This window comes from Callithrix jacchus, chromosome 20, assembly GCF_049354715.1.
Source record: "Callithrix jacchus isolate 240 chromosome 20, calJac240_pri, whole genome shotgun sequence".
Lineage (NCBI taxonomy): Eukaryota > Metazoa > Chordata > Mammalia > Primates > Cebidae > Callithrix > Callithrix jacchus.
This window is the reverse complement of record NC_133521.1, coordinates 14,922,509-14,946,049: the sequence shown is the minus strand read 5'-3', so window position 1 is coordinate 14,946,049 and position 23,541 is coordinate 14,922,509. Positions and strand designations below refer to the sequence as shown.

The 23,541-nt window shown below is 50.0% G+C and overlaps 1 protein-coding gene across 19 annotated transcripts in view; it reads right to left on the bottom strand.

The window, feature by feature from the left end:
- The window catches only part of NLRC5 (NLR family CARD domain containing 5), a 91,727-nt gene that overhangs the window by 12,736 nt on the left and 55,450 nt on the right, over positions 1 to 23,541 (bottom strand). For 14 of the 19 annotated variants that reach the window (XR_008478187.2, XM_035281629.3, XM_078358253.1 and 11 more), the window contains 15 exons: positions 22,264 to 22,347; positions 18,570 to 18,659; positions 18,317 to 18,379; positions 17,895 to 17,978; positions 14,764 to 14,847; positions 13,852 to 13,941; positions 13,416 to 13,481; positions 11,851 to 11,934; positions 11,681 to 11,764; positions 7,462 to 7,548; positions 5,861 to 5,941; positions 5,021 to 5,104; positions 4,664 to 4,756; positions 1,527 to 1,610; positions 827 to 910 (listed from right to left, as the gene is read on the bottom strand). Coding sequence is in view for 18 of the 19 variants with exons in the window: in XM_035281629.3 (XP_035137520.2) it covers positions 827 to 910; positions 1,527 to 1,610; positions 4,664 to 4,756; positions 5,021 to 5,104; positions 5,861 to 5,941; positions 7,462 to 7,548; positions 11,681 to 11,764; positions 11,851 to 11,934; positions 13,416 to 13,481; positions 13,852 to 13,941; positions 14,764 to 14,847; positions 17,895 to 17,978; positions 18,317 to 18,379; positions 18,570 to 18,659; positions 22,264 to 22,347 (1,242 nt within the window). In the remaining variant the exon portion in view is untranslated. The remainder of the gene's footprint in view (positions 1 to 826; positions 911 to 1,526; positions 1,611 to 4,663; positions 4,757 to 5,020; positions 5,105 to 5,860; positions 5,942 to 7,461; positions 7,549 to 11,680; positions 11,765 to 11,850; positions 11,935 to 13,415; positions 13,482 to 13,851; positions 13,942 to 14,763; positions 14,848 to 17,894; positions 17,979 to 18,316; positions 18,380 to 18,569; positions 18,660 to 22,263; positions 22,348 to 23,541) is intronic. The other 5 variants (XM_035281635.3, XM_078358258.1, XM_078358256.1 and 2 more) reach the window with 1 other exon arrangement.

The window sequence follows — 23,541 nt, the reverse complement described above, 5'->3', positions numbered from 1 at the left end:
TTAACCACCATCACCATCACTCACCAAGTTCCCCATAAACCACCATCACCATCACTAACCCCAGTTCCCCATTAACCACCATCACCATCACTAACCCCAGTTCCCCATAAACCACCATCACCATCACTCACCCTTTCCCCATTAACCACCATCACCATCACTAACCCCAGTTCCCCACAAACCACCATCATCATCACTCACCCCTTCCCCATTAACCACCACCGCCATCACTCACCCCTTCTCCGTTAACCACCACTGCCATCACTAACCCCTTCCCTGTTAACCACCACCGCCATCACTCACCCCTTCCCCGTTAACCACCATCACCACTCACTCATTAGCCACCCTTCCCCATTAATCACCATCATCACTCACTCATTAGCCACCCTTCCCCATTAACCACCATCATCACTCACTCATTAGCAACCCTTCCCCATTAACCACCATCATCACTCACTCATTAGCCACCCTTCCCCATTAACCACCATCATCACTCACTCATTAGCCACTCTTCCCCATTAGCCACCATAATCACTCACTCATTAGCCACCCTTCCCCATTAACCACCATAATCACTCACTCATTAGCCACCCTTCCCCATTAACCACCATAATCACTCACTCATTAGCCACCCTTCCCTATTAACCACCATTATCACTCACTCATTAGCCACCCTTCCCCATTAACCACCATAATCACTCACTCATTAGCCACCCTTCCCCATTAACCACCATTATCACTCACTCATTAGCAACCCTTCCCCATTAACCACCATAATCACTCACTCATTAGCCACTCTTCCCCATTAGCCATGCCCACCACTTACTCCAGCCTCTTTAGCATCCATTTTTCTTCAAGGGCCCTCATCAGTGCCTTGGTGCCCTCCTCATCAAATTCAGTGTTAGACCACCTGCAGAAGAGCAAGCAGAGGCACGGTTTAGACGAGCATGCCCGGCTCTGGTGCCAGCTGTCCTGTAAGCTCCCTTCTCTGGCTCTGTCTCCTGGGAGGCTGATTCTGCATCTGCAGACCCTGGGCCACCCTCGATGTCCGGGCTCCACTCAGGTATTCCTGGCCGCAGGCTCCGGCTCTGGGCACATGATAGTCATAGCTGGCCTAGCTGAGAAAAGATGCCCTGGATGAGGGCTGCAGCAAGGAAGCTGGGGGCCCAGGGACACACACATACACCCACACACACCCACATCCTCCTGTTCTTCAGCCCCCTTCATGGCCTGCCACAGCCAGCTCAGCAGAGCAAGGCTCATGAGCCTCATTTTTGCAGATGAGGCAATCAAAGCCCAGAGCGGAACAGCCATGCCCATAACCCCTCTGTGAGTCAGTTGGAAATTCAGACCAAAACCATGGTTCGCATCCTTTCCCAGGCCACAGCCAGAACCGCTGGACTTCATCAGGGGAAGGGTCATTGATTGAAATCCCATTGCTTGCTCTCCCAGAGGCCCTGCTGTCTCCTCCACCCCTCACCCTCAGCTGGGCCACTTGTCCCGGATCCCTCCACTCTGCAACTCACTCCAGCTCCTCCAAGTGGTGGCAGTGGCCCAGACCAGATGCCAGGTGGGCGAGGCCCTCGGTGCTCACACGGCTGGAGGTCAGCCTGGTGGGGGTCAAAGGGCAGCAGGTCAGGTGGGAGCCCTGAGTTTTGGGAGCATTGAATGCTGATGGCAGAGGGCAAGTAGGGATGTGAAGTAGGGATGTGGTTCCTGGGGGCAGTGGGAGGGACGTCCCTCCCTTCATAAATCTCTTCCACCATGAACTCATTAAGCTAACATAGAGCTTGGAAGCAGAAGCATGGACTAGTTCGGTATTTCCTAAACCACAGTCATTCAGCAACTTCACAACTTCGGCCAGAATTAGGCATCACTGTAACGTCTAGCTAGTTACTGTCGTTTATCACAAACGCTGCATCTTTAAAGCCAATACTGGAGAAGTGTCAAAGATCTATCTGTCCTAAAGAGTTTCTTCTTTTTTAGAAATTTATTTATTTTTTGTAGAGATGGGGGTGGGGTCTCAGTGTGTTGCTCAGGCTGGTCTCAAACTCCCGGGCTCAAGTGATTCTTCCTCCTCGGCCTCCCAGACTGCTGGGAGCTGGGATTTCAAGCTTGAGTCACTGTGCCCAGCCCAAGAGTTTCTTCTTAGTCTAATCCGTTAGATACAAAGAAAATCAAAAGTTAGGAAAGCTACATTTTGCGACTATCATACTGATTCATTGATTCACTTGAATCAATGATTTATTAACAGCTGCTGAAATTCACAGATGAGAGTGTGAGGAAGACCAGGATATTTACATAATCTTAAAGTATCTTTAAGTTACTTTAAGTAACTGATAGTAACTTTCCAAGTGGAGACACCTGGCAGACGCTGCTGTCACAGGTGACTACAGTTAATATCACCAGCCAGGACCCCAGGACACGGACACATCATGTGCGCTGATGGAAGGCACAAGAACACAGCATCGCTTGTGCGATATTCCTGCCCAAAGGGCAGACTCTAACTCTGTTTTTGTTTTTGAGACGGAGTCTTGCTCTGTCGCCAGTCTCACTGCAACCTCTGCCTCGCAGGTTCAAGCGATTCTCCTGCCTAAGCCTCCTGAGTATCTGGAACCACAGGTGTGTGCCACCATGTCCAGCTGATTATTCTTTTTTTTAGAAGAGGCGAGGTTTCACTATGTTGGCCAGGATGGTCTAGAACTCTTGACCTCGTGATCCGCCCTCCTCAGCGTCCCAAAGTGCTGGCGTGAGCCACCGCACCTGGCCCGACAGACTCTAAGCGTGAGGAAGCATCCAACAAACCCAAGTAGAAGGACATTCTATATAATACCTGGCCTATAAATGTCAAAGACAATGCTATGAGAGACAAAGAAGGACTGGGGAGCCCTGTTCCAGGTTGAGGAAGGCTAAAGAGAGATGACACTAAATGAGACGTGTGATTCTGGATTGGATCCACGACTGGGAAAAAAAGTGCAAGAAGCAACATTCTTGGGACAACTGATGATATTAGAGTATAAATTGCAGTTGAGATAATAGTAGTGTATCAATGTTGCATTTCCTGGATTTTATAATTTGACTGGATCATGGAAGAGAATGTCCTTGTTTTTAGGAAATTCTCTGAAATATTAAGGGGTAAAGGGACATGATTACAACTTCTATTCTAAATGGTTCAGAAAAGGAGAGAAGGAGAAAGGGAAAGAAAAGGGAGGTGGGGAAGAAGGAGGGAGGGAACAAATGAGTAAATGTGGAAAAATATTGGCAAAGGGTGAATTTGTTCTCTCTCTTTTTTTTTTTTTTTTGAGACATAGCCTTTGAATGTTATGTTCATGAGGTTACTTATGGTGAGAGGGCTATGAGAGATGATGAAGTTCTCTACTTATGGTGAGAGGGCTATGAGAGATGATGAAGTTCTCTAAGCAGACCCTTGCTCCCTCCTCCAGGAGAGAAGGAAGAAGCAGGGTAGGCTGTGGCTAGTGACAGCACAGCAGACATCTTGACGTGCTCCAGTTCCTGTAATCCTCCTAGCCCCACGAACGGCTGTAATTAGACTTTTTTTTTTTTTTTTGAGACGGAGTCTTGCACTGTGTCGCCCAGGCTGGAGTGCAATGTCGCGATCTCCGCTCACTGCGACCTTGGCCCCCCAGGTTCAAGCAATTCTCCTGTCTCAGCCTCCTGAGTAGCTGGGATTACAGGCATTTGCCACTGCGCCCAGCTAATTCTTGTGTTTTTAGTAGAGATGGGGTTTCACCATTTTGGCCAGGCTGGTCTTGAACTCTTGACCTCATGATCCACCTGCCTCAGCCTCCCAAAGTGCTGGGATTACAGGTGTGAGCCACCGACCCCGGCCTATAATTAGATTCTTTTTAAGAGCAGAAGGTTGAGGCCAGAGAGACACAGTAATGGGCTCCAACCAGTACGTGACTGAGTTGGGATCTGAACATAGGTGAGTGGGATGCTAAAACCTTTGCTATTAGCCACTCTGTGTCGTTGTGTTATTTCTGGTTGAAGAGCCATAATGTGTGTTACTGCGTCTGGGAGCCACTTCCAAGCAACCAATGTCAACTTGCTCTGTCACTCAGGCTAGAGTGCAGTGGTACAATTTCCGCTCACTGCAAACTCAGCTTCCTGAGTTTGCAATTCCTGGGTTCAAGCAATTCTTGTGCCTCAGCCTCCCAATTAGCTGGGATTACAGTCATGTGCCACCACATCCAGCTAATTTTTTATATTTTAGTAGAGATGGGGTTTCACCATGTTGCCCAGGGTGGTCCTGAATTCCTAAGCTCAGGCAATCCGCCTACCTCCACCTACCGAAGTGCTAGGATTACAGGTGTGAACCACCACGCCCAGCTCAAAGGGTACCTTTGGGTAAATGGCACACAGCAGTTCCCAGTCTTCTGAAACTTGGTACTAGTTCACAGTTAGTTTAAAAGAAAAGCAATGAAAGAGCATTAAAAAGGGAACAACTTTCTTGCCATGTGGCTCAGTGTTCCTAAGGTCATGTTTACAACTGGGTACTGTTAAAAGTCATCTCCAGGGCCACCTGTGACTTCTGTCCACAGGGTGAGGCACCAAGTACTCTGATACCAGGGCTGGGAAAAACAGGAGGTGTTGGGCAGAGCAGAGCTGCAAAGGGGGCTGAGTGGATGTCTTGCCTGCATACCGAAATTTCTTCAGCTCAGAGAGGGACAGCAGGAGACTCCGCAGCAGCAGGGAGCTGGAGTCACCGTCCTCACAGAGGTTAACCTGAGACAAGCTGAAAAAGCCAAGGATATTCCAGAGGATTTCATGCTGGTCACACCTCAGGGGTCATCACATCCAGAAGGGGGTGCCAAGAGAGGAGACAAGGCCACCCAAGACCTCCCCTGAGCCACCCTGGGACTCTCCCTTCCCTCCACTGGCCAAGTGTGATTCTCTCCTGTGCAGAGAAGTGAGAATGCCAGGGTCACTCGTGGCCTGGAGTAGGCACCAGGGTCAACCAGAGAACTCAGGGCCCCACATGGAGTTTTCGGGTGCTGACCTGAGCTGCTGCAGCCTGGCACATGTCTCCATCAGCTGCCTCACAAGAAGGCTGTGGTGGGTCCCAAGGTCACAGTGAGCCAACCTGGACACAAACGGGGAGATGACAGTTTCTGAACATCTAGTCCAGTATGGGGGATTCAGTCTCCACCTGCAAGGAGCTTATGGTGTAGGGGTAAATAAATGCCGATCGAATGAAGTCCTGCAGTTTGCTATTCACTTATGAGAAGCGCTAGGAAGCAGGAGTCCAGATGGGGCAGCTGGTGTGGTGGAGCAGGTTGTTCACTGCACAAGGGCACCCAACCGAGGAGGTGAGGTGAGGCTGAGATCCTCCCATGTTCTATTTCCCAGCATGTACACATGCAGAGCTGCATGCACTCAAAAGGGTGACATTTCAATTTCCAAAACTGTGTCATATGGATTAGAGGTGCTGTGAATCCAGGTATCTATGAGTGAATAATGGAAGTGTTTGGCTAAGTCTTTGGGTCCAGGGGGCCTCCCTGAGGTGGTGGCATTTAAGCTGAGACCTGAGGGATGAGAAGGAGTTAGGCAGGTGAAGAAGGTAGGTGCAAAGAGGACATTCTGGACAGAGGGCACAACCTGTGCAAAGGTAAGTAAGGTGATGTTCTCAGAACTGAAAGCTTGTGGGGGTGACGAGCTGAGACTGGGGCTTGGGGTGGGGCTGGAGGGCCTCACAAATGAGTTGATCAGACCTCTGTAGCTGTGTAAAGACTTCAGACCGCTAAGGACTCTGGGTAGGGTGGTGAATACTGGTCAGAAGCAGCCCCGCCCCCTCCCCAACACCAGCCCCTGCCTTGGGGCCCCCCATGCTGGGTCCCACCTGAGGGCCACAGCTTCTGGATTCTCTTCCTGGCGAGGAAATTCCAGCTGGACATGGAGCTGCTGCTGGGTCTCGGAGATGCTGAGGAGGGAGTGGTAGCCAATCTGAAGCCGGGCAGCCTTCCCTGGAGGGCCCAGCTGGCACCTGGGCTGCCTGGCTCCAACTCTGAGCTCTGGGACCCTTTGCCTGGTTCCCTTCTCCCCTCCCACAGCCCAGATTAGGATGGGAAGGTAGGTGCTTCCCTGAGTCACATACAATACCCAAAGTAGTGCCTTTTCAACGATTGTTTTTAAAGAGACAGAGTCTTGCTCTGTAACCCAGGCTGGAGTGCAGTGGCTGGCACCATCATCGCTCTCTGCAGCTGTGAACTCTGGGCTTCAGTGATCCTCCTGCCTCGGCCTCCCAAAGTGCTGGGATTACAGGTGAGAGCCGCCACGCCTGGCCCTTTTCAATAACTTAATACATTGATGAGGCTTTTCAGACCATGACAGAAAGCCATCAGAGGGATCCAAGGGCAGTTCCAGAATTTTCTGAGGGAGGGGCTCAAGGACCACAGAGTGGTGGAAGGGTGGGGTAGGGGGTATGTCTGGAGTCCGAGCTTGCACTCTAAGCTCACTGTCTACTCGAATGTGATGTTCATGGGGGTGCTTATGGGGAGAGGGCTGTATGAGAGATGAAGTCCCCCCAGCATCCCCTTGCTCACTCCTGGAGGAGAGAAGGAAGAAGCAGGGCAGGCCATGTGGCTGGTGACAGCACATCAGACATCTTTACATGCTCCAGTTCTTGTAATCCTCCTAGTCCCATAAAGGGCTGTCATTAGACTCTTTTTTTTTTTTTTGAGATGGAGTTTTGCACTGTGTCACCCAGGCTGGAGTATAGTGGTGTAATCTTGACTCACTACAACCTCGGACCCTCAGGTTTAAGCGATTCTCCTGCCTCAGCCTCCCGAGTAGCTGGGATTACAGGTGCTTGCCACCACACCCAGCTAATTTTTGTATTTTCAGTAGGGACGGGGTTTTGCCATCTTGCCTAGGCTGGTCTTGAACTCTTGACCTTATGATCCACCTGCTTCAACCTCCCAAAGTGCTGGGATTACAGGTGTGAACCACTGTGCACAGCCTATAATTAGACTCTCTTATAAGAGCAGGAGATTGAGGCCAGAGAGACACAGTAATGGGCTCCAACCGGTAAGTGACTGAGTTGGGATCTGAAGATAGGTGAGTAGGATGCTAAAACCTCTGCTAGTAGCCACTCTGTGTGTCATTGTGTTATTTCTGGTTGAAGAGCCATGATGTATGTTACTGCATCTAGGAGTCACTTCCAAGCAACCTTCGTGGACTCCCAGCCACGTCTGCCTGGATCCACTAGCCCTTTGTCCTGAATCTGGGGATGTCTTCCGCTGACACTGTGCCTTGATTACTGCACTAGTCCCAGCAAATGTGTAACCCCTCACATATACCCCCAGAGCTCCTGCTATTCTGGGGACACGGAGAATTAGCTGGGACACAGCTATTACCCCCACAGGATGAGGGAAGGCCAAGGAAAGTCCCAATGCTCATGAAAGATGAAGAATTCCAAGAAGGCCTCTTCTCTGGACTCACCTTATTTCAGTGACATTGCCTGAGGCCTGGGCGCAGACTTCCAACAGGGAGAGAACCCCAGCTTGGTCCACCCATGGCTCCTGCACCCTGTCACAGAAGGGGACACAGATAAGGTCCCCCAGGGTGAGAGGCAGACAATCAGCACACATGAGGGGGTGGGGGGAAGTGTCAAGGGGCTTCTGGAGGCCTTTTTTCCCCTTATTTTTAAAACTATAAAATTATACAACTAGGCATCAGCGTAGAAAAGGAAATTAGCATCACCCTTATTCCAACAACTATTATGACAATCCAAATAGAAAATATTATTTTTAATGATATTTTTATTTTATTTATTTTTAAGACAAGAGTTTTGCTTTTGCTGTCCAGGCTGCAGTGCAATGGCACGATCTCAGCTACTGCAATCTCCACCTCCTGGGTTCAAGCAATTCTCCTGCCTCAGCCTCCCAAGTAGCTGGGATCACAGGCATGCGCCACCATGCCCAGATAATAACAGGGTTTCACCATATTGACCAGGCTGGTTCCAAACTTCTGACCTCAAGTGATCCACCTGCCTCGGCCTCCCAGAGTGCTGTGATTACAGGTGTGAGCCACTGCACTGGGCCACTGATATTTTTAGATTTAAGAAAAGATCCACGAAATGCGACATCACGTAGGCAAGGCAATGAAACTGTACGTAAAACATGGTCCCATTTTTTTTTTTTAAGACAGAGTCTGGCTTTGTCACCAGCCTGGAGTGCAGTGGCGCCATCTTGGCTCGCCGCAACCTCCACCTCCCGGGTTCAAGTGATTCTCCTGCCTCAGCCTCCTGAGTAGCTGGGATTACAGGTGCACACCACTACACCAGCTAAGTTTTGTATTTTTAGTTGAGATGGGTCTCACCATGTTGGTCAGGATGGTCTTGAACTGAGACTGCCTGCCTTGGCCTCCCAAAATACTGGGATTATAGGCCCAATTTTGTATTTTAAAAAAAGGAAAGTATCTGGAGAAAAAAGTATGGAAAGAAGGAGGGAGGTAGAGGTATGTGGAAAACATAGGAAAATATATCAAATGTTTATGGCGGTTGCTTAGATGATGGAATTCTCATGAGTGATTTTTATTTTATTTCTTCTTCAATTTTCTGAACTTTCTACAATGCATGTGCATTAATTTCAAAGCAGGAAAAAAGAGAACTCAAATATTACTACTTTGAAGTTATGTTGAATTTTTAAAGGACATATTCTTTATGTATTTCTGGATTTTCTGCACATTTCTACAATGAGTAAACGTTTTTTATTTTTAGTTTTTGTAGACATGGGGTTTTTGCCATGTTGTCCTGGCTGGTCTTGAACTCCTGAGCTCAAACAATCTGCCCACCTCAGCCTCCCAAAGTGCTGGGATTAGAGGCATGTGCCACCTCATCTGGCCAATATTATTTTTAGACTAAGAAAAGTTTTATTTAAAAATGTTATTTTGGGGCCAGCGCAGAGGCTTACGCCTGTAATCCCAGCACTTTGGGAGGCCAAGGCAGGTGGTGAGGATTTTGAGATCAGCCTGGCCAGCATGGCGAAACCCTGTCTCTATGAAAAATACAAAAATCAGCTGGGCATGGTGGCGTGTGCTTGTTGTAGTCCCAGCTACTTGGGAGGCTGAGGCAGGAGAATCACTTGAACCTGGGAGGCAGAGGTTGCAGTGAGCCAAGACCGTGCCATTGCACTCCAGCCTGGGCAACAGAGCAAGGCTCCATCTAAAAAAAAAAAAAAAGTTATTTTGGGTGACCTAGCAATTCTGGATATATAACCAAAATAATTGAAAGCTGGGACTTTCTGGCTGGGTGTGGGGACTCACACCTAGCACTTTGGGAGGCCAAAGTGGGTGCATCACTTGAGCTCAGGAGGTTGAGACCATCCTGAGCAAAACAGTGAGATCTTGTCTCTATTGTTTCTGAAATAAAATAATATTTAAGAAAGAAAGCAGGGACTGTCAACTGGACGCTTGAATGGACAACCCAAGTGACCATTGATGGATTAGTGGATACCCAAAATGTGGTCTATCCACACAATAAAGTATTATGGAGCCTTAAAAAGGAAGAAGTCAGGCGCAATGGCTTACGGCTGTAATCCCAGCACTCTGGGAGGCTGAGATGGGCGGAGTCCTCCTCACCTGAGGTTAGGAGTTCAAGACCAGCCTAGCCAACATGGTGAAGCCCCATTTCTACTAAAAATACAAAAAAAAAAAAAAAAAAATTAGCCGGGTGTGGTGGCAGGTGCCTGTAATCCCAGCTACTTGGGAGGCTGAGGCAGGAGAACCACTTGATCCTGGAAGGTGGAGGTTACAGTCAGCTGAGATGTCACCACTGCACTCCAGTCTGGGTGACAAGAGTGAGACTTTGTCTCAAAAAAAAAAAAAGTCTCACACAGTGACACACGCTACAACATGAATTAACCAGAGGGCATTATGCCAAATGAAATGAGCCAGTCACAAAAAGACAAATACGGACAAATACAAATGAATCCACTCATGTAAACTATTTAGAGCAGTCCAATTCACAGAGGCAGAAAAGCAGAATGCTGGTTGCCAGGGGCTGGAGTTGAGGGCGAATTGGGTGTTGTTCCATGGGGACAGAGGTTCAGTTTTACAAGCTGAAAAGAGTTCTGGAGATTGGCCATACAAAAAAGTGGATGTACTTAACACTCCTACACTTAGAAATGATTAACATGATGGGTTTTTGTTTTGTTTTTCGTTTTTTTTTTTTTTGAGACAGAGTTTCACTCTTGTTTCCCAGCCTGGAGTGCAATGTTGCAATCTCGACTCACCATGACCTCAGCCCCCAGGGTTCAGGCGATTCTCTTGCCTCAGCCTCCAGAGTAGCTGGGATTACAGACAAGTGCTTCCATGCCTGGCTAAATTATGTGTATAATTATCACAATTTTTTACAGGTTATTTTGGGGAACGACCAGTCCTTAGGTGCCTTGTCACAGGCTGCAATGAGAAGTACACAGCACTGTCTGTGACAGAAGTGAGTGTTTTGGGCACAAGTATGAAGCTGAATGTCATGGAGCCTTTTGACCTAACTTCCAGTTTACAGGAAAGTCAGGGCTTATCAGGAAGCCACCAGAGTCAGGAGAAGGACAGTCTGCAGTACACGCAGTTGCTGATTTTGTCAACAGACACTGACATGAAACAGAAAACTGGGGTTGAGGGGGCAGCGTGCCATAGGATAGAAGACTCATCAGACCATTGCCACCCTGTGCAAATTCGAACCAGATGTGACTAGATCCTGGATCCCAAAGCCAGCTGTCCCATCTGGGGGATGAAGGTGACATTTTAGATTAGACTAGGTAGCACCCAACCCTAAGGAATGGCTGAGTTTCTTAGCTGTCCTAATGGAACTGTGATTACAGAGAAAATGTCCTTTTTTTCTTTTTTCTGAGATGGAGTTTCACTCTTGTTACCCAGGCTGGAGTGCAATGGCGCGATCTCGGCTCACTGCAACCTCCGCCTCCCAGGTTCAAGTGATTCTCCTACCTCAGCCTCCTGAGTAGCTGGGATTACAGGCACGTGCAACCACACCCAACTAATTTTTGTAGTTTTGGTAGAAATGGGGTTTCACCATGTTGTCCAGGCTGGTCTCTAACTCCTGACCTCAGGTGATACAGGCACCTCAGCCTCCCAAAGTTCTGGGATTATAGGTGTGAGCCACTGAGCCAGGCTGAAAATGTCCTTATTTTTTGGAGATTCATGGTGAAATATTTAGGAGTTATGTATTATAAGGTCTATCACTTACTTAAAACCATTTTAGCTGAAATAAAAATAAAAATATGAAGTAAATATGAAAAATTATGAACTGTCCAACTGAGGTGCTAGGAATAGGAGGTTTAAAAATTATTCTCTCTACTTTGGTATCTTCTCTTTCTGAGTGTTTAAAATGATCATGGTGAACAGACAGACATGAATTTTGTTTCGGGTTATTTTTGTCTTCAGTTCGGGATCCTCTGGAACTTCCCTTTTTTTTTTTCTTAAATCCGAAAGCACAGGCCTCCCGCCTTGGGTGGATCAGTTTCTCTGTGTGCCTTGTGGAGTCTCTGGCACAGATGGACAGGGTTTGCTCAGGGTCCAGGTGGCAGGGTTGTGGGTACAGGAAATGGCCGGGGCCATGATCCTGGGGGACTCTTACTCCAGTGCCCACCCCTGCTCCCATTCATATCATAGCCCCTCCTGAAGGCAGCAGGGAAGGAGGTACCTGAGGCTGAACAGCCCTGCTGGTCGCTGCACCAAGCTCAGGAGGGTGGTCAGCTGTTCCTGGCCCAGGCAGCACTGGGTCAGCCTGGGGACAGAGGTCAGTCACTGGGGTGGCTCTGGCAGGGTGCCCTCACCCCTCTGCTGTCCCCATGGGCTGGGTGGGTCACTCACATGAGCTCCATTAGTTGCAAGGACTGGCTCAGGCCGGCAGCCAGCCTAGACACGTGCTCTGGACGGAAGCTGCACTCACTCAGCCTAAGGGCAGAAAGCCAGGGCAGAGCCTGAGTGAGGCCTGTAGGCACTGCCACCCAGCTTCATCCCAACCTCCCTGAGGGCCTATTGGGGAAGCCCCTGACGCCCAAGGGCAAAGGCCTGGATCAGGCTCTGAGAATCCAAAGATGCAGCTCCTACCCCAGGAGCTTCTTGTCTCTTTGGAGAAAAACCTCCCACACCCCCTGTAAAAAAGTATCAGGAGTCTCACTTTAGGCCGGGTACTGTGCCAGCCTCTGGGTGCACATATACACATGGCACAGGGGCGTTGGCGTGTAGGGGGTGTGTGTGGTCTGTGTACGGCATATGTTGTGTGTGCTGTGTTGCATGTGAGTGTGTTGTGTGTGGTGTGTGGGGGGTGTGCATGGTGTATATGTGGTATGTGGGGTTGGTGTGTAGGGTGTGTGTGTGGTGTGTGTATGGTATACGTTGTATGTGCTGTGTGGCATGTGTGTGTGGTGTGCATGGTGTATATGTGGTATGTGGGGTTGGTGTGTAGGGTGTGTGTGTGGTGTGTGTATGGTATACGTTGTATGTGTTGTGTGGCATGTGTGTGTGGTGTGCATGGTGTATATGTGGTATGTGGGGTTGGTGTGTAGGGTGTGTGTGTGGTGTGTGTATGGTATACGTTGTATGTGCTGTGTGGCGTGTGTGTGGTGTGCATGGTGTATATGTGGTATGATGTGTAGGGTGTGTGTGTGGTGTGGGGGGTGGGAAAGGACGTGGGGGAAGGTGACAGTTGGATGAGACTGTGAGGGAGAAGATGCTAGGGATTTTGAACTTCACCTAGGGGGCAATGGGGAGCCACTGAAGGACATAAGAGTAGAAAGGGGCACAGTCAGATGTGTATTGTGAAGATCCCTCTGGGGACAGTGGGGTAAATGGAGGGGAGGATGCCCGACAATAGGCAGGGGACCAGTTTGAAGGCCCTGCTCACAGCTGAAGTAAGACATGCAGAGGAAGTGGCCCAAGGCAGTGGCGGTGAGTTCAGGGCTACCAGGGGTAGTGATAATAGTAACAATGATAACAGTAATAGTGACAGCTGACAGCACTCCGATCAGCCAGACCTGCCGGCACCTGACACTTAGCTCATTTAATCCTCACAATAACACTAAGGGGTAGGCTGTGCTATTATCCCTATTTCACTTGTTCAGGGCCACACAGCTGGTAAGTGGCAGAACAGGTATTTATTTTCAGTTGGCTTCAAAATCTTAACCATGACACTCAGAAGCATCAAGACCTGTAGTCAGTACATGGCTAAGAGGCAGAAGTCTGATGCCAAGGCCCTGGCTGATCTGGAGGTGCCAAGGCATCGGTGGCAGATCTGGGAAACAGACCCAGGCAGGGAGCTTGAAGCTGCTGTCTAAAGGAGGAGAGGGCCCAGGGAAGAGGGGACCATGGACGCCGCCACAGATCAGCTTCCTCTCCCCTCTCCCTCCCCTGTTCCATCACCCCGCAGGGATTACCTGAGCGTCTTCCCAGCCTGGTCCTCTTTGGAGAAGTGAATCTGGAAGCTCTGCTTAGAGCCCAGGCTGCAGAGAGAAAGGCCTGGGGAAGTGCGGTGCCCAGACGTACCAGGCTCCTAGGCACCCAGGGCACCCATGGGACACAGAGAGGGAAGCAGGGCTGCACCCACAGGGACAAGGGAGGGTGGAGGCCTCAGAACCAGAAGAGACCCCCAAACTCATTCTGTGGGCATGGTGATACCTGGCCTTCCCACCCCATGGCTCTGTGATCCCCGTGGCACCTGGGCATCAAGGGATGGAAATTATGATCCTGTGCTCAGGAAACCTGAGATTCAGAGAGAGGCAGAGGTTGCCCCAAGTCACCCAGATGGAGGGCCACGAAGTGTGGGTGCCTTGCTTATCCCACCATCAGCCAGGGACACCAACATCCCCTTACTTCACCGAGGCCTCCTGGACACGTGGGCAGGAGGACAGGGTCTCTACCAGGCACAGGGCACTTTCCTGAGAGGCGTTGTTGTGACTCAGACTAGAAAAGAAACAGGGCTGAGGATGGGGGTGGAGGCAGGACCTCCATGGAACCCTGCCCAGCCCCTTCAGCCTCTCCTCCAGCTGTCATTTCCAGGAACAGAGGCCTCCATGTCTAAGCATCCATTCTCCAGATGGACACACTGAGGCCCAGAAGGACACCAACCCCACACAGGCAGAACTGGCACCAGACCCTGAATCTGTGAGCACTGCACTCGCCCTGTGGTCTGGGGCAGGGCGCTGATGAGGCCGGGCTGGCAGCTCTAGCCCCATCTGGGTCAAGGAATCCTGAGCACAAAGTTCAGTTGCTTAGCAACAAGTGGTGTCCTGGCTCTGGCTGTCCGTACCCCAGGTCACTGGGGAGATGAAGCAAGTGTGTGGATGACTTCCTGAAGCCCCTTGTCAGCTGCAGGGACATCTCCAAATTTATGTCCTGTAGATTGGGTCAGAGGAACTTCAGGGACAGGATGGACCAGGAGACAGGTAGCTGCAATCTCATATCAGCTGGTTGGGGATGGAATGTTGCTTCCTTGCCCTGGGGTCAGCTTGGCTGTATGAATGTGCCAAGGGACAGCTCCATCCCACCATGAGTCATAGCCTCTCTTGGGTGTTTGGTGGAGGCTCTGCTCATGGTGGGTGTGAGGGACAGAGGAAGGGACCCAAGGCCAGGGGAGTGAAGGCAAGGGAAGAATCACCCCTTGCCCTCCGTAGTCCTTGTCCTCTGGGGCTCTGGGGAAATGCCCTCAGAAGGTGCCCCCTCATGGTCTTGGCCCAGGGAAACCTCTCTCCTTGCTCTCTGTCCTTCAGGCTGCTTTCCACTTACTCAAGTGAACCGGAGATAGGCACCCGCGGCAGACATTCCAGAACGGATCTGATCCCACCATCACCCAGCAGGTTTACTGAGAGGCTGTAGGGGGTAAGGAGCAGTGGCGGTGATCAGAGGTGCCTCCTCAGCCTGAGATGCTCCTCAGTCACCAGGACCTTGCATCCACTGTCACTGATACTGAATCCCATGCCAGGGTCACCAGAGCCACCACCATCACCACCACCACCACCAGTATCACCACCATCACCACCACCACCAGTATCACCACCATCACCACCAATATCACCACCATCACCACCACCACCAGTATCACCACCATCACCACCACCAGTATTACCACCATCACCAGTATCACTACCATCACCACCACCAGTATTACCACCATCACCACTAGTATCACCACCATCACCAGTATCACCACCATCACCACCACCAGTATTACCACCATCACCACTAGTATCACCACCATCACCAGCACTTTTTCATTATAACCACAACTCTACACCACCAAGCCCACCACCACCACCACCGCCATTGCTCCCATCACCATAGAATGACCACAACTCCTACTTTCCCTGCTACCATCCCCTCCCAGCACCACAGTAAAACCTGTCCTCATCGTCCCCTTCCATATTGGGTGACCACTCCTAGCTCATGTGCTTCCAGCAGGCTTTCAGGGTTAAAGAAAAACCAATTCGCCTTCACCATGCCCTTGGCCTGCATGATTTGGGATCCACAGTTTTCGAATGAGAAGAAATTCAGGAAAAAAAATGTTTGGAGGATGCATTGACCCGATAGACTCCTTGTTTTAATCTGAGAATGCAATATCACTTTTGGAAAGCTCACCTGATTAGTTTCTTAATTCCTTCATTGCAGCATTCTGTTGTTTTATTTATTTATTTACTTTCACTTATTTATTTATTTATTTTTCAGACGGAGTTTCGCTCTTGTTACCAGGCTGGAGTGCAACGGTGCGATCTCGGCTCACCACAACCTCTGCTCACCGCAACCTCCGCCTTCTGGGTTCAAGCAATTCTCCTGCCTCAGCCTCCTGAGTAGCTGGGATTACAGGCACACGCCACCATGCCCAGTTACTTTTTTGTATTTTTAGTAGAGATGGGGTTTCACCATGTTGACCAGGATGGTCTCAATCTCTTGACCTCGTGATCCACCCGCCTCAGCCTCCCAAAGTGCTGGGATTACAGGCATGAGCCACCACGCCCGGCTATTTATTTATGTTGAGACGGAGTCTTGCTCTTGTTGCGCAGGCTGGAGTGCAATGGCACAATCTCAGCTAACTGCAGCCTCCACCTCCCAGGTTCAAGCAATTCTCCTGCCTCAGCCTCTCAAGTAGCTGAGATTACAGGCATGTGACAACATGCCTGGCTAATTTTGTATTTTTAGTAGAGATGGAGTTTCACCATGTTGATCAGACTGGTCTCGAACTCCTAACCTCAGGTGTTCCACCTGCCTTGGCCTCCCACAGTGCTGGGATTACAGGAGTGGGCCACCATGCCCGGCTAGTTTTAGCTACAGTTTAGAAAAAATATAACTAGTGTGTCCTGGAACATCTGATTTTCTCCTATGTCTTTGACTTTTTTTTTTTTTTTTTTTGAGATGGAGTTTCTCTCTGTCACCCAGTCAGGAGGGCAATGCTGCAATCTTGGCTCACCGCAAGCTCCAGCTCCCGGGTCAAGCAAATCTCCTGCCTCAGCCTCCTAAATAGCTGGGATTACAGGCATGTGCCACCACATCCGGCTAATTTTGTATTTGTAGTAGAGATGAGGTTTCTCCATGTTGGTCAGGCTGGTCTTGAACTCCCGACCTCAGGTGATCCTCCCGCCTAAGTCTCCCAAAGTGCTGGGATTACAGGTGTGAGTCACTGCACCCAGCCTGACATTTTTGATGTTTGTTAATTTCATCTTTTCCTGAGAAATGTCATTTAAAAATTGGTTTGTCTTATGAAGCCACTTAATAAAATAGTCTTTAAAATAGGAAAAATCTCCCTCTATAATGAAAACCAGAACACTCAAAGTCATATTTCTTATTCATATCTCTATAAAATACATCCCAAGGGCAGTGGCTCAGACCTATAATCTCAGCCACTTGGGAGGCTGAGGCAGAAGGATCACTTGAGTTCAGAAGTTTGAGACCAACCTGGAAAACATGGCGAGACTTCATCTCTTACAAAAACTGAACTATTAGTAAGGCGTGTTTGTGTGTGCCTGAAGTCCCAGCTACTCCAGAGGCTGAGGTGGGAGGATCAATTGAATCCAGGTGTTGGAGGCTGCAGTGAGCTATGATCACACCACTGCACTCCAGCCTGGGCAACAGAGTGAGACCGCAGGTCTTAAAATAATCCATCACTTCATCAGCCACATTTTTCTTCTCGGCCACATCACAACAGAAATGTAAACTGTGTGGCATTTTTGGTGGACAGCTCTCTCTATTTCCCACTGGTTCTACGCTGGATTCCTAATGCTTGTGATCAGGGACTCTGCATTTTACTAGCTGTGTGATCTTGGGCAAGTTATCTCTTGCACTGAGACACTCTCTGTGTCTCAGTTCCCTCATCTGTAAAATGGGAACAATACTAGTATCCACGGATACTGGAAAGATAAAAAGAACACGTCCAGCATTTAGAACAGTGGAGAAAGTGCTCAATAGGTGTTAGCTATTATTATTCCACCCATGCAGGGGCTGACTACTGGAGTACCCAAGACAGGCCATGTGGACACCACATCTCAGTACAAGAGACTGCAAGACCCCATCCTGGCTGGCTCTGCGTCCCTCCTCAGGTGGAACCATTTGGTACTTTTAACCACTTGCTGGGCCAACAATGAATCCTGCGTTTTAGCCCCCATCTGCCCAAAGAGCTTGCACACACTGGAGGCTGAGGGCTGCCCAAATCAGGGGGGCACACCATGGAACTAGCTCCACCATGGCAGGAGTGGGGTGGGAGAGAGAAAATGGATTCAGGGTATGTGACCCGAAGTCCCAGGCATCCCTGACAGCTGGCCCTGAGAGGTGTAGGCAGGCACACATGGACACTCACACCCCCCTCCAGCACCCCCCAGGCATGCATCCATGCTCTTCTCCTTCCTCCTTCCCCACCTCCCTCAACTTACTCCACCTGGCTGAGGTCCTCACACTTGCTCAGCAACCAGCACAGTGACTCCACGTGTTCCTGGCTGAGGCTGCAGCCCGTGAACCTGCTCGGTGGAGGTAGAGGGACAAGCAGGGAATGGGGCGTTTGGCCACTCAGACCACCTCTACCCTGGCTAGTCCCAGGCACAGCCTCTGAGCTTCCAGGTGGGTCACCACTCAAGCTTGGACCCTCTGGAAGTGTCTAGAGTACCCTGCTCCCTCCCTTACAGTAGAACCCCTGGACCTGTGTTTCTTCATGCTGGGTGAAACAAGCCCCCTGAAGTATTGCTCCAGGGGAATGTTTTGTGGTAGGCAGTCTGCATGCTGCTCTGACCACCCAGGAGGCAGATCTACTGGTCCCCAACATCAACTAGCTGCCTGGGCACGGTTCAAGGGGACTTACCCACAGCACACGCCTTCCTGCTCCTCGTTAGATCTGAAGTGTAGAGTTGAGTGGTGCAGAGACCTGGAGCAGACAGCACCTGGGTCAGCCAGCTGCGGCCGCAGCCTCAGGATGCCCCGCAGAGCCAGCACCCCTTCTCCAGAAACCCAGCCTCTAGTTGGGTCCTACTGTCTTCATCCTACCCCCTCATACCCACCAGGCTCCAGGCGCAACCCTTCAGGACTAGTCCTGGCTGTCCCAGGGGAATGCCCACCTGAGATCCACCTTTTTAACCCTCGGGCACAGGCTGAAGATGTCGGCCAGTAAGAAGGGGCTTCTTGGGGACAGTGCTGTCTGGCTCAGCCTGAAAAGGAAAGGGGATGGATCCCAGCAAGATGAGTGGACAAGGAAACTGACTGGGTTGGAGGGTAAGGAAAGGGAGGGTGGGGAGGGCTGGGAGCGCAACAAGGCAACAGGGAAGCAGGCAGGGGCTCAAGAGGCACAAATAGGGCTGAGGGTCAGGCAGATTTAGATTTGAGGCCCTGTTCTGCTTACTGGCTGTGTGACTTTGGACAAGTCACTTCACCTCTCTGAGCGTATTTCCTTATCTGGAAATCTGGAGGTATATGCAGGTGCACTGCCAGGCATGGGATCTATGTTTGCTGTTATTATTACTATTGCTTTTATCTACAATCACAGATTTCACAGGCGAGTCCTTGCTCACAGAGAGTGGGAAGCTTCAGGCCCTTCGGACACAGTTTTTAAACCTTAGCTCTATTGAGATGTGGGGTCCGATAACTCCACACCCGCAGTCATGATCACCAAAAATATCTCAAAACATTTCCAAATGTCCCCCAAGAGCGAAGATCACCCCCAGTTGCAGACCACTGCCTTAGAGGAAGTGAGATGGGTTCACGTTGCCCTCAGAGGCAGCCTCAGCACCTCCATTTGCCTCACCCAGTAATCCCCCATCAGCTAGTCTGTAAATTTCACTCTGAAGATCCACCCTGAGTCCACCCACTTCCACCCCACCCCAGCAATGATCAGCCCCCAGCACCCTTCACCCTGCTACACACATCTCTTCCCACTCTCATTCCCACTCATATCTCCCAATCCCTTCTCTACCCAGCACTCAGACAGAGCTTTTGAAAATCCAAATTAGGGCCAGGCACGGTGGCTCACACCTGTCATCTCAGCACTTTGGGAGGCCAAGGTAGGTGAATCACTTGAGGTCAGGGGTTCGAGACCAGCCTTGTCAATGTGGTGAAACTCCATCTCTACTAAAAGTACAAAAATTAGCCAGGCATGATGGTGCAAGCCTGTAATCCCAGCTACTTGGGAGGCTGAGGCACAAGAATTGGTTGAACCTGGTAGGCAGAGGTTGCAGTGAGCCAGAATTACACCACTGCACTCCAGCTGGGGTGACAGAGCAAGACCCTGTCTGCCTCCCCCCAAAAAAGAAAGAAAGAAAACCCAACTCATTCCTCTCCCTTTCGTGTTCCTAGGAACAAAAGTCTAAACTTCTTCCTACAGGCGCCAGGCCCTGTGTGACCCAACCCCAGCCCATTTCTCTCTTCCTGCTCTCCTAAGACTCTCCCTGCCAGGCACTGTGCTCTGGCTACACTGGCTTCCGTGCTTTTCCTGGAGTCCAAGCTTAACCAGGCCTCTGGGCCTCACACACGCCGTTCCCTCTGCCTGGAATGCAGCTCCCCACTCTCCACAAGGCGGGCTGTTTCTCTTCCTTTAGGTCCCAGCTCAGCATCCCTCCTCAGAGATACTCCCTGACCGCTTCTGCCATCATCTAAATCACCTCTCCAGACACTCTTCACCACATCCCCGAGAAAATTCCCTTATCACTGGCTAAGTTCATCTTATTTGATTTTACTTTACTTATTTTTCAGCTTGCTACTGTAAGATGAGCTCCAAGAAGGTAAGGACACAGTCAAGTTTTTCTGCTGCATCTCCAGCACCTCACAGTGTCTGGCTCACAGTAAGTGCATAAACACTACAGGTTGAATAATATGAAGTTTAAACCCTGGCAAGGGGTCAGGCCGGCCACCCCACTCCAAAGGCAGTTGGGGAGTCAGGATGAAGCTGTGTGATTTAGGCAAAGGGAAGTTCCTCCCTGGTCTGAGGTTTCTAACCTGTTTAATTTTAACCTGCATTTTTTTTTTTTTTTTTTTTTTTTTGGAGACAGAGTCTTGCTCTGATGCCCAGGCTGAAGTGCAGTGGCATGATCTCAGCTCACTGCAAACTCTGCCTCTGGAGATCAAACATTTCTCCTGTCTCAGCCCCCCGAGTAGCTGGGATTACGGGCGTCCACTACCATGGCTGGCTAATTTTTGTATTTTTAGTAGAGATAGGGCTTCACCATATTGTTAAGTCTGGTCTTGAACTCCTGACATCAGGTGATCTGCCTGCCTCAGGCTACCAAAGTGCTGGAATTACAGGTGTGAGCCACTGTGCCCCGCCACCTGCCACCTTTTATGTCCAAAGGAGTCCTTTCTGACTCATTCTCTCTGGGCAGGGTGGGACTATTACAGGGTGCCATGCGTGCTACGAGCAGAGCTGTACTTGCCCCTTTGGAATGTCGTCACGTCTCCTCCCTCCCTCCCCAATAAAACCCAAGCATAAGTGAGATCCTGGAGGTGACCTGAGCCATCTTAGGCATCCCAGAGAGCCCCAGCCTTTGCGCTGATGTTGCTGTTATTAGCGCTCTAACTTACTTTCCTGTTGTATGTTTTCACCTCAGCTACAGCTGCTTTCCCTGCCCTGCTAGAAGAATGTTTAAAGTGAATCCTTCTAAAATTATTTTTTTTTGAGATGGAGTTTCGCTCTTGTCACCCAGGCTGGAGTGCAATGGTGTGATCTCAGCTCACTGCAAGCTCTGCCTCCCAGGTTCAAGTGATTCTCCTGCCCCAGCCTCCTAAGTATCTGGGATTATAGGCACATACCATCATGCCCGGCTAATTTTTGTATTTTAGTAGAGATGGGGTTTTACCACATTGGCCAGGCTGGTCTCAAACTCCTGACCTCAGGTCATCTGACCACCTCAGCCTCCCAAAGTGCTGGGATGACAAGTGTGAGCTACCTTACCCGGCCTAAATCCTTTTAAAATTCTAACCAGTCTGAGATGAAATTAGAAAATAGTTTTAATTCTTTGAGGGATGCTGCTTAAATTCCCCTTTTGCAGGGTTTGATGGTGATCTTTAAAAGGTAGTGTGTGACGACCGAGCGCAGTGGCTCACACCTGTCATCCCAGCACTCTGGGAGACCGAGGTGGGCAGACCACAAGGTCAAGAGATCGAGATCATCCTGGCCAACATGGTGAAACCCCATCTCTACTAAAAATACAAAAATTAGCTGGGCATGGTGGTGAGCACCTGTAGTCCTAGCTACTTGGGAGGCTGAGGCAGGAGAATCACTTGAACCCAGGAGGTGGAAGTTGCAGTGAGCCGAGATTGTGCCACTGCATTCCAGCCTGGTGACAGAGTGAGACTCTGTCTCAAAAAAAAAAAAGTAGTGTGTGACATATACGGGACCTATATCTGTACAGCCTCTTTCTATGGGTGGGTGATCTTCCTGGAGGTGGGGAGACATAGGACAGCTCACTTGTCACAGACCTTCCATTTTTTAAAGGTGATTTTAGAACACTTATTTGAGTCCCAACCCTGGGGGACTGGGTGGAGGATATTAATTCGATTTGTCAGATGAGGAAACTGAGATGCAGAGGAGGCAAACGATGCCCTCTTAGTTAGACAAAGTATTAGGGTGGAGCTGGAAGCAGATTTGAGTCCCCGTTGTGCCAGGTAAAATGATACAACAACCTAAGGAAAGAATGGGGTGGGTAGAGGGTGCTGGAAGGGGAAAGGGGGTGATTGAGGGGTTAGAGGGCAGGTACAGCTTTGCAATGAAGGAGCCTTAGGGACACACGCACACGAAACCGAGAAACAGTCAACTCGTCTTACTGCAGCAGGCTCAGCTGGGGGAGTTGGGGCAGGCAGTGCAGCAGAGTCTCCAGACTCTTGTCACTCAGGACCTCACAGGACAATCTGTGAAACAAAGCATGTGAATGAGGTGGGGGAAACCTTCCAGGAAAGCAGGGAACACGGCCTCACAGCCAGAGTCTTCTGGAGCTGGGACCTAACCAGGGTCACCTGAAATATTCCATCCCAGCATGGGGTCCATGGGTTATCCGTGGGGCTGGAAGGGGAGGAAGGTCTTGTAAGTTTGGAACACATGGGGTTAAGCCAAATTAAATGATTCTGTTTGCTGCATGACTTCCCTGAGCCTTTGATATGCTGCATGCATTATGAATTTCCAAGGAACTACGGTAGAGTTTTCCCCAAACTAAATACACTAGCAGAATTAATTTTTGAGGGCCATGAAGGTTAGTGTTTTGCAAAACATGTTTGTCAAGAAAAGAATGCAGCCAGCCTCAGTGGCTCACGCCTGTAATCCCAGAACTTTGGGAGGCTAAGATGGGCAGATCATGAGGTCAGGAGATCGAGACCATCCTGGCTAACACAGTGAAACCCGTCTCTACTAAAATACAAAAAAATTAGCTGGGCATGTTGTCGGGTGCCTGTAGTCCCAGCTACTTGGGAGACTGAGGCAGAAGAATAGCTTGAACCTGGGAGGCAGAGGTTGCAGTGAGCCAAGGTCATGCCACTGCACTCCAGCCTGAGCGACAGAGTGAGACTCTGTCTCAAAAAAAAAAAATTAGTCCGGCATGATGGTGTGCACCTGTAGTCCTCGCTTCAGGAGGCTGAGACTTGGGAATCACTTGAATCTGGGAGGCAGAGGTTGCAGTGAGCCAAGATCACACCACTGTACTCCAGCCTGGGTGACAGAGCAAGTTTTAACCCAGAGGAGTGACTATGACGGCGGAAATTCAGCATACAACAATCAGCAAAGGAGACAGGGACTGGCTCAGGTCTCTAGTTTCCCATCAACACCAAACCAACCAGCTCATCGTTGTCCAGATAATTAGTCAGAACCCAGTGCATGTAGGAGACACTTCAGACAACCACCTTGCTGTCTCTGCTCTAAATGGAAGAGCAGGGCAACTCAAGACTTTGAGTGCCCTGGGGTTTACATGCAGTCCCTTCCTTGGGGGTCTGGAGCCACTTCCCGACCCCACAGACCTCTACTGTGTTCTCCTGCCTTCGCCACCTTCCCCTTCCTCTCTTTCTGTTCCTTTGTCCTCTGCAGGCTGCCCTCTCCCCTCTTGTGGACATCCAAGA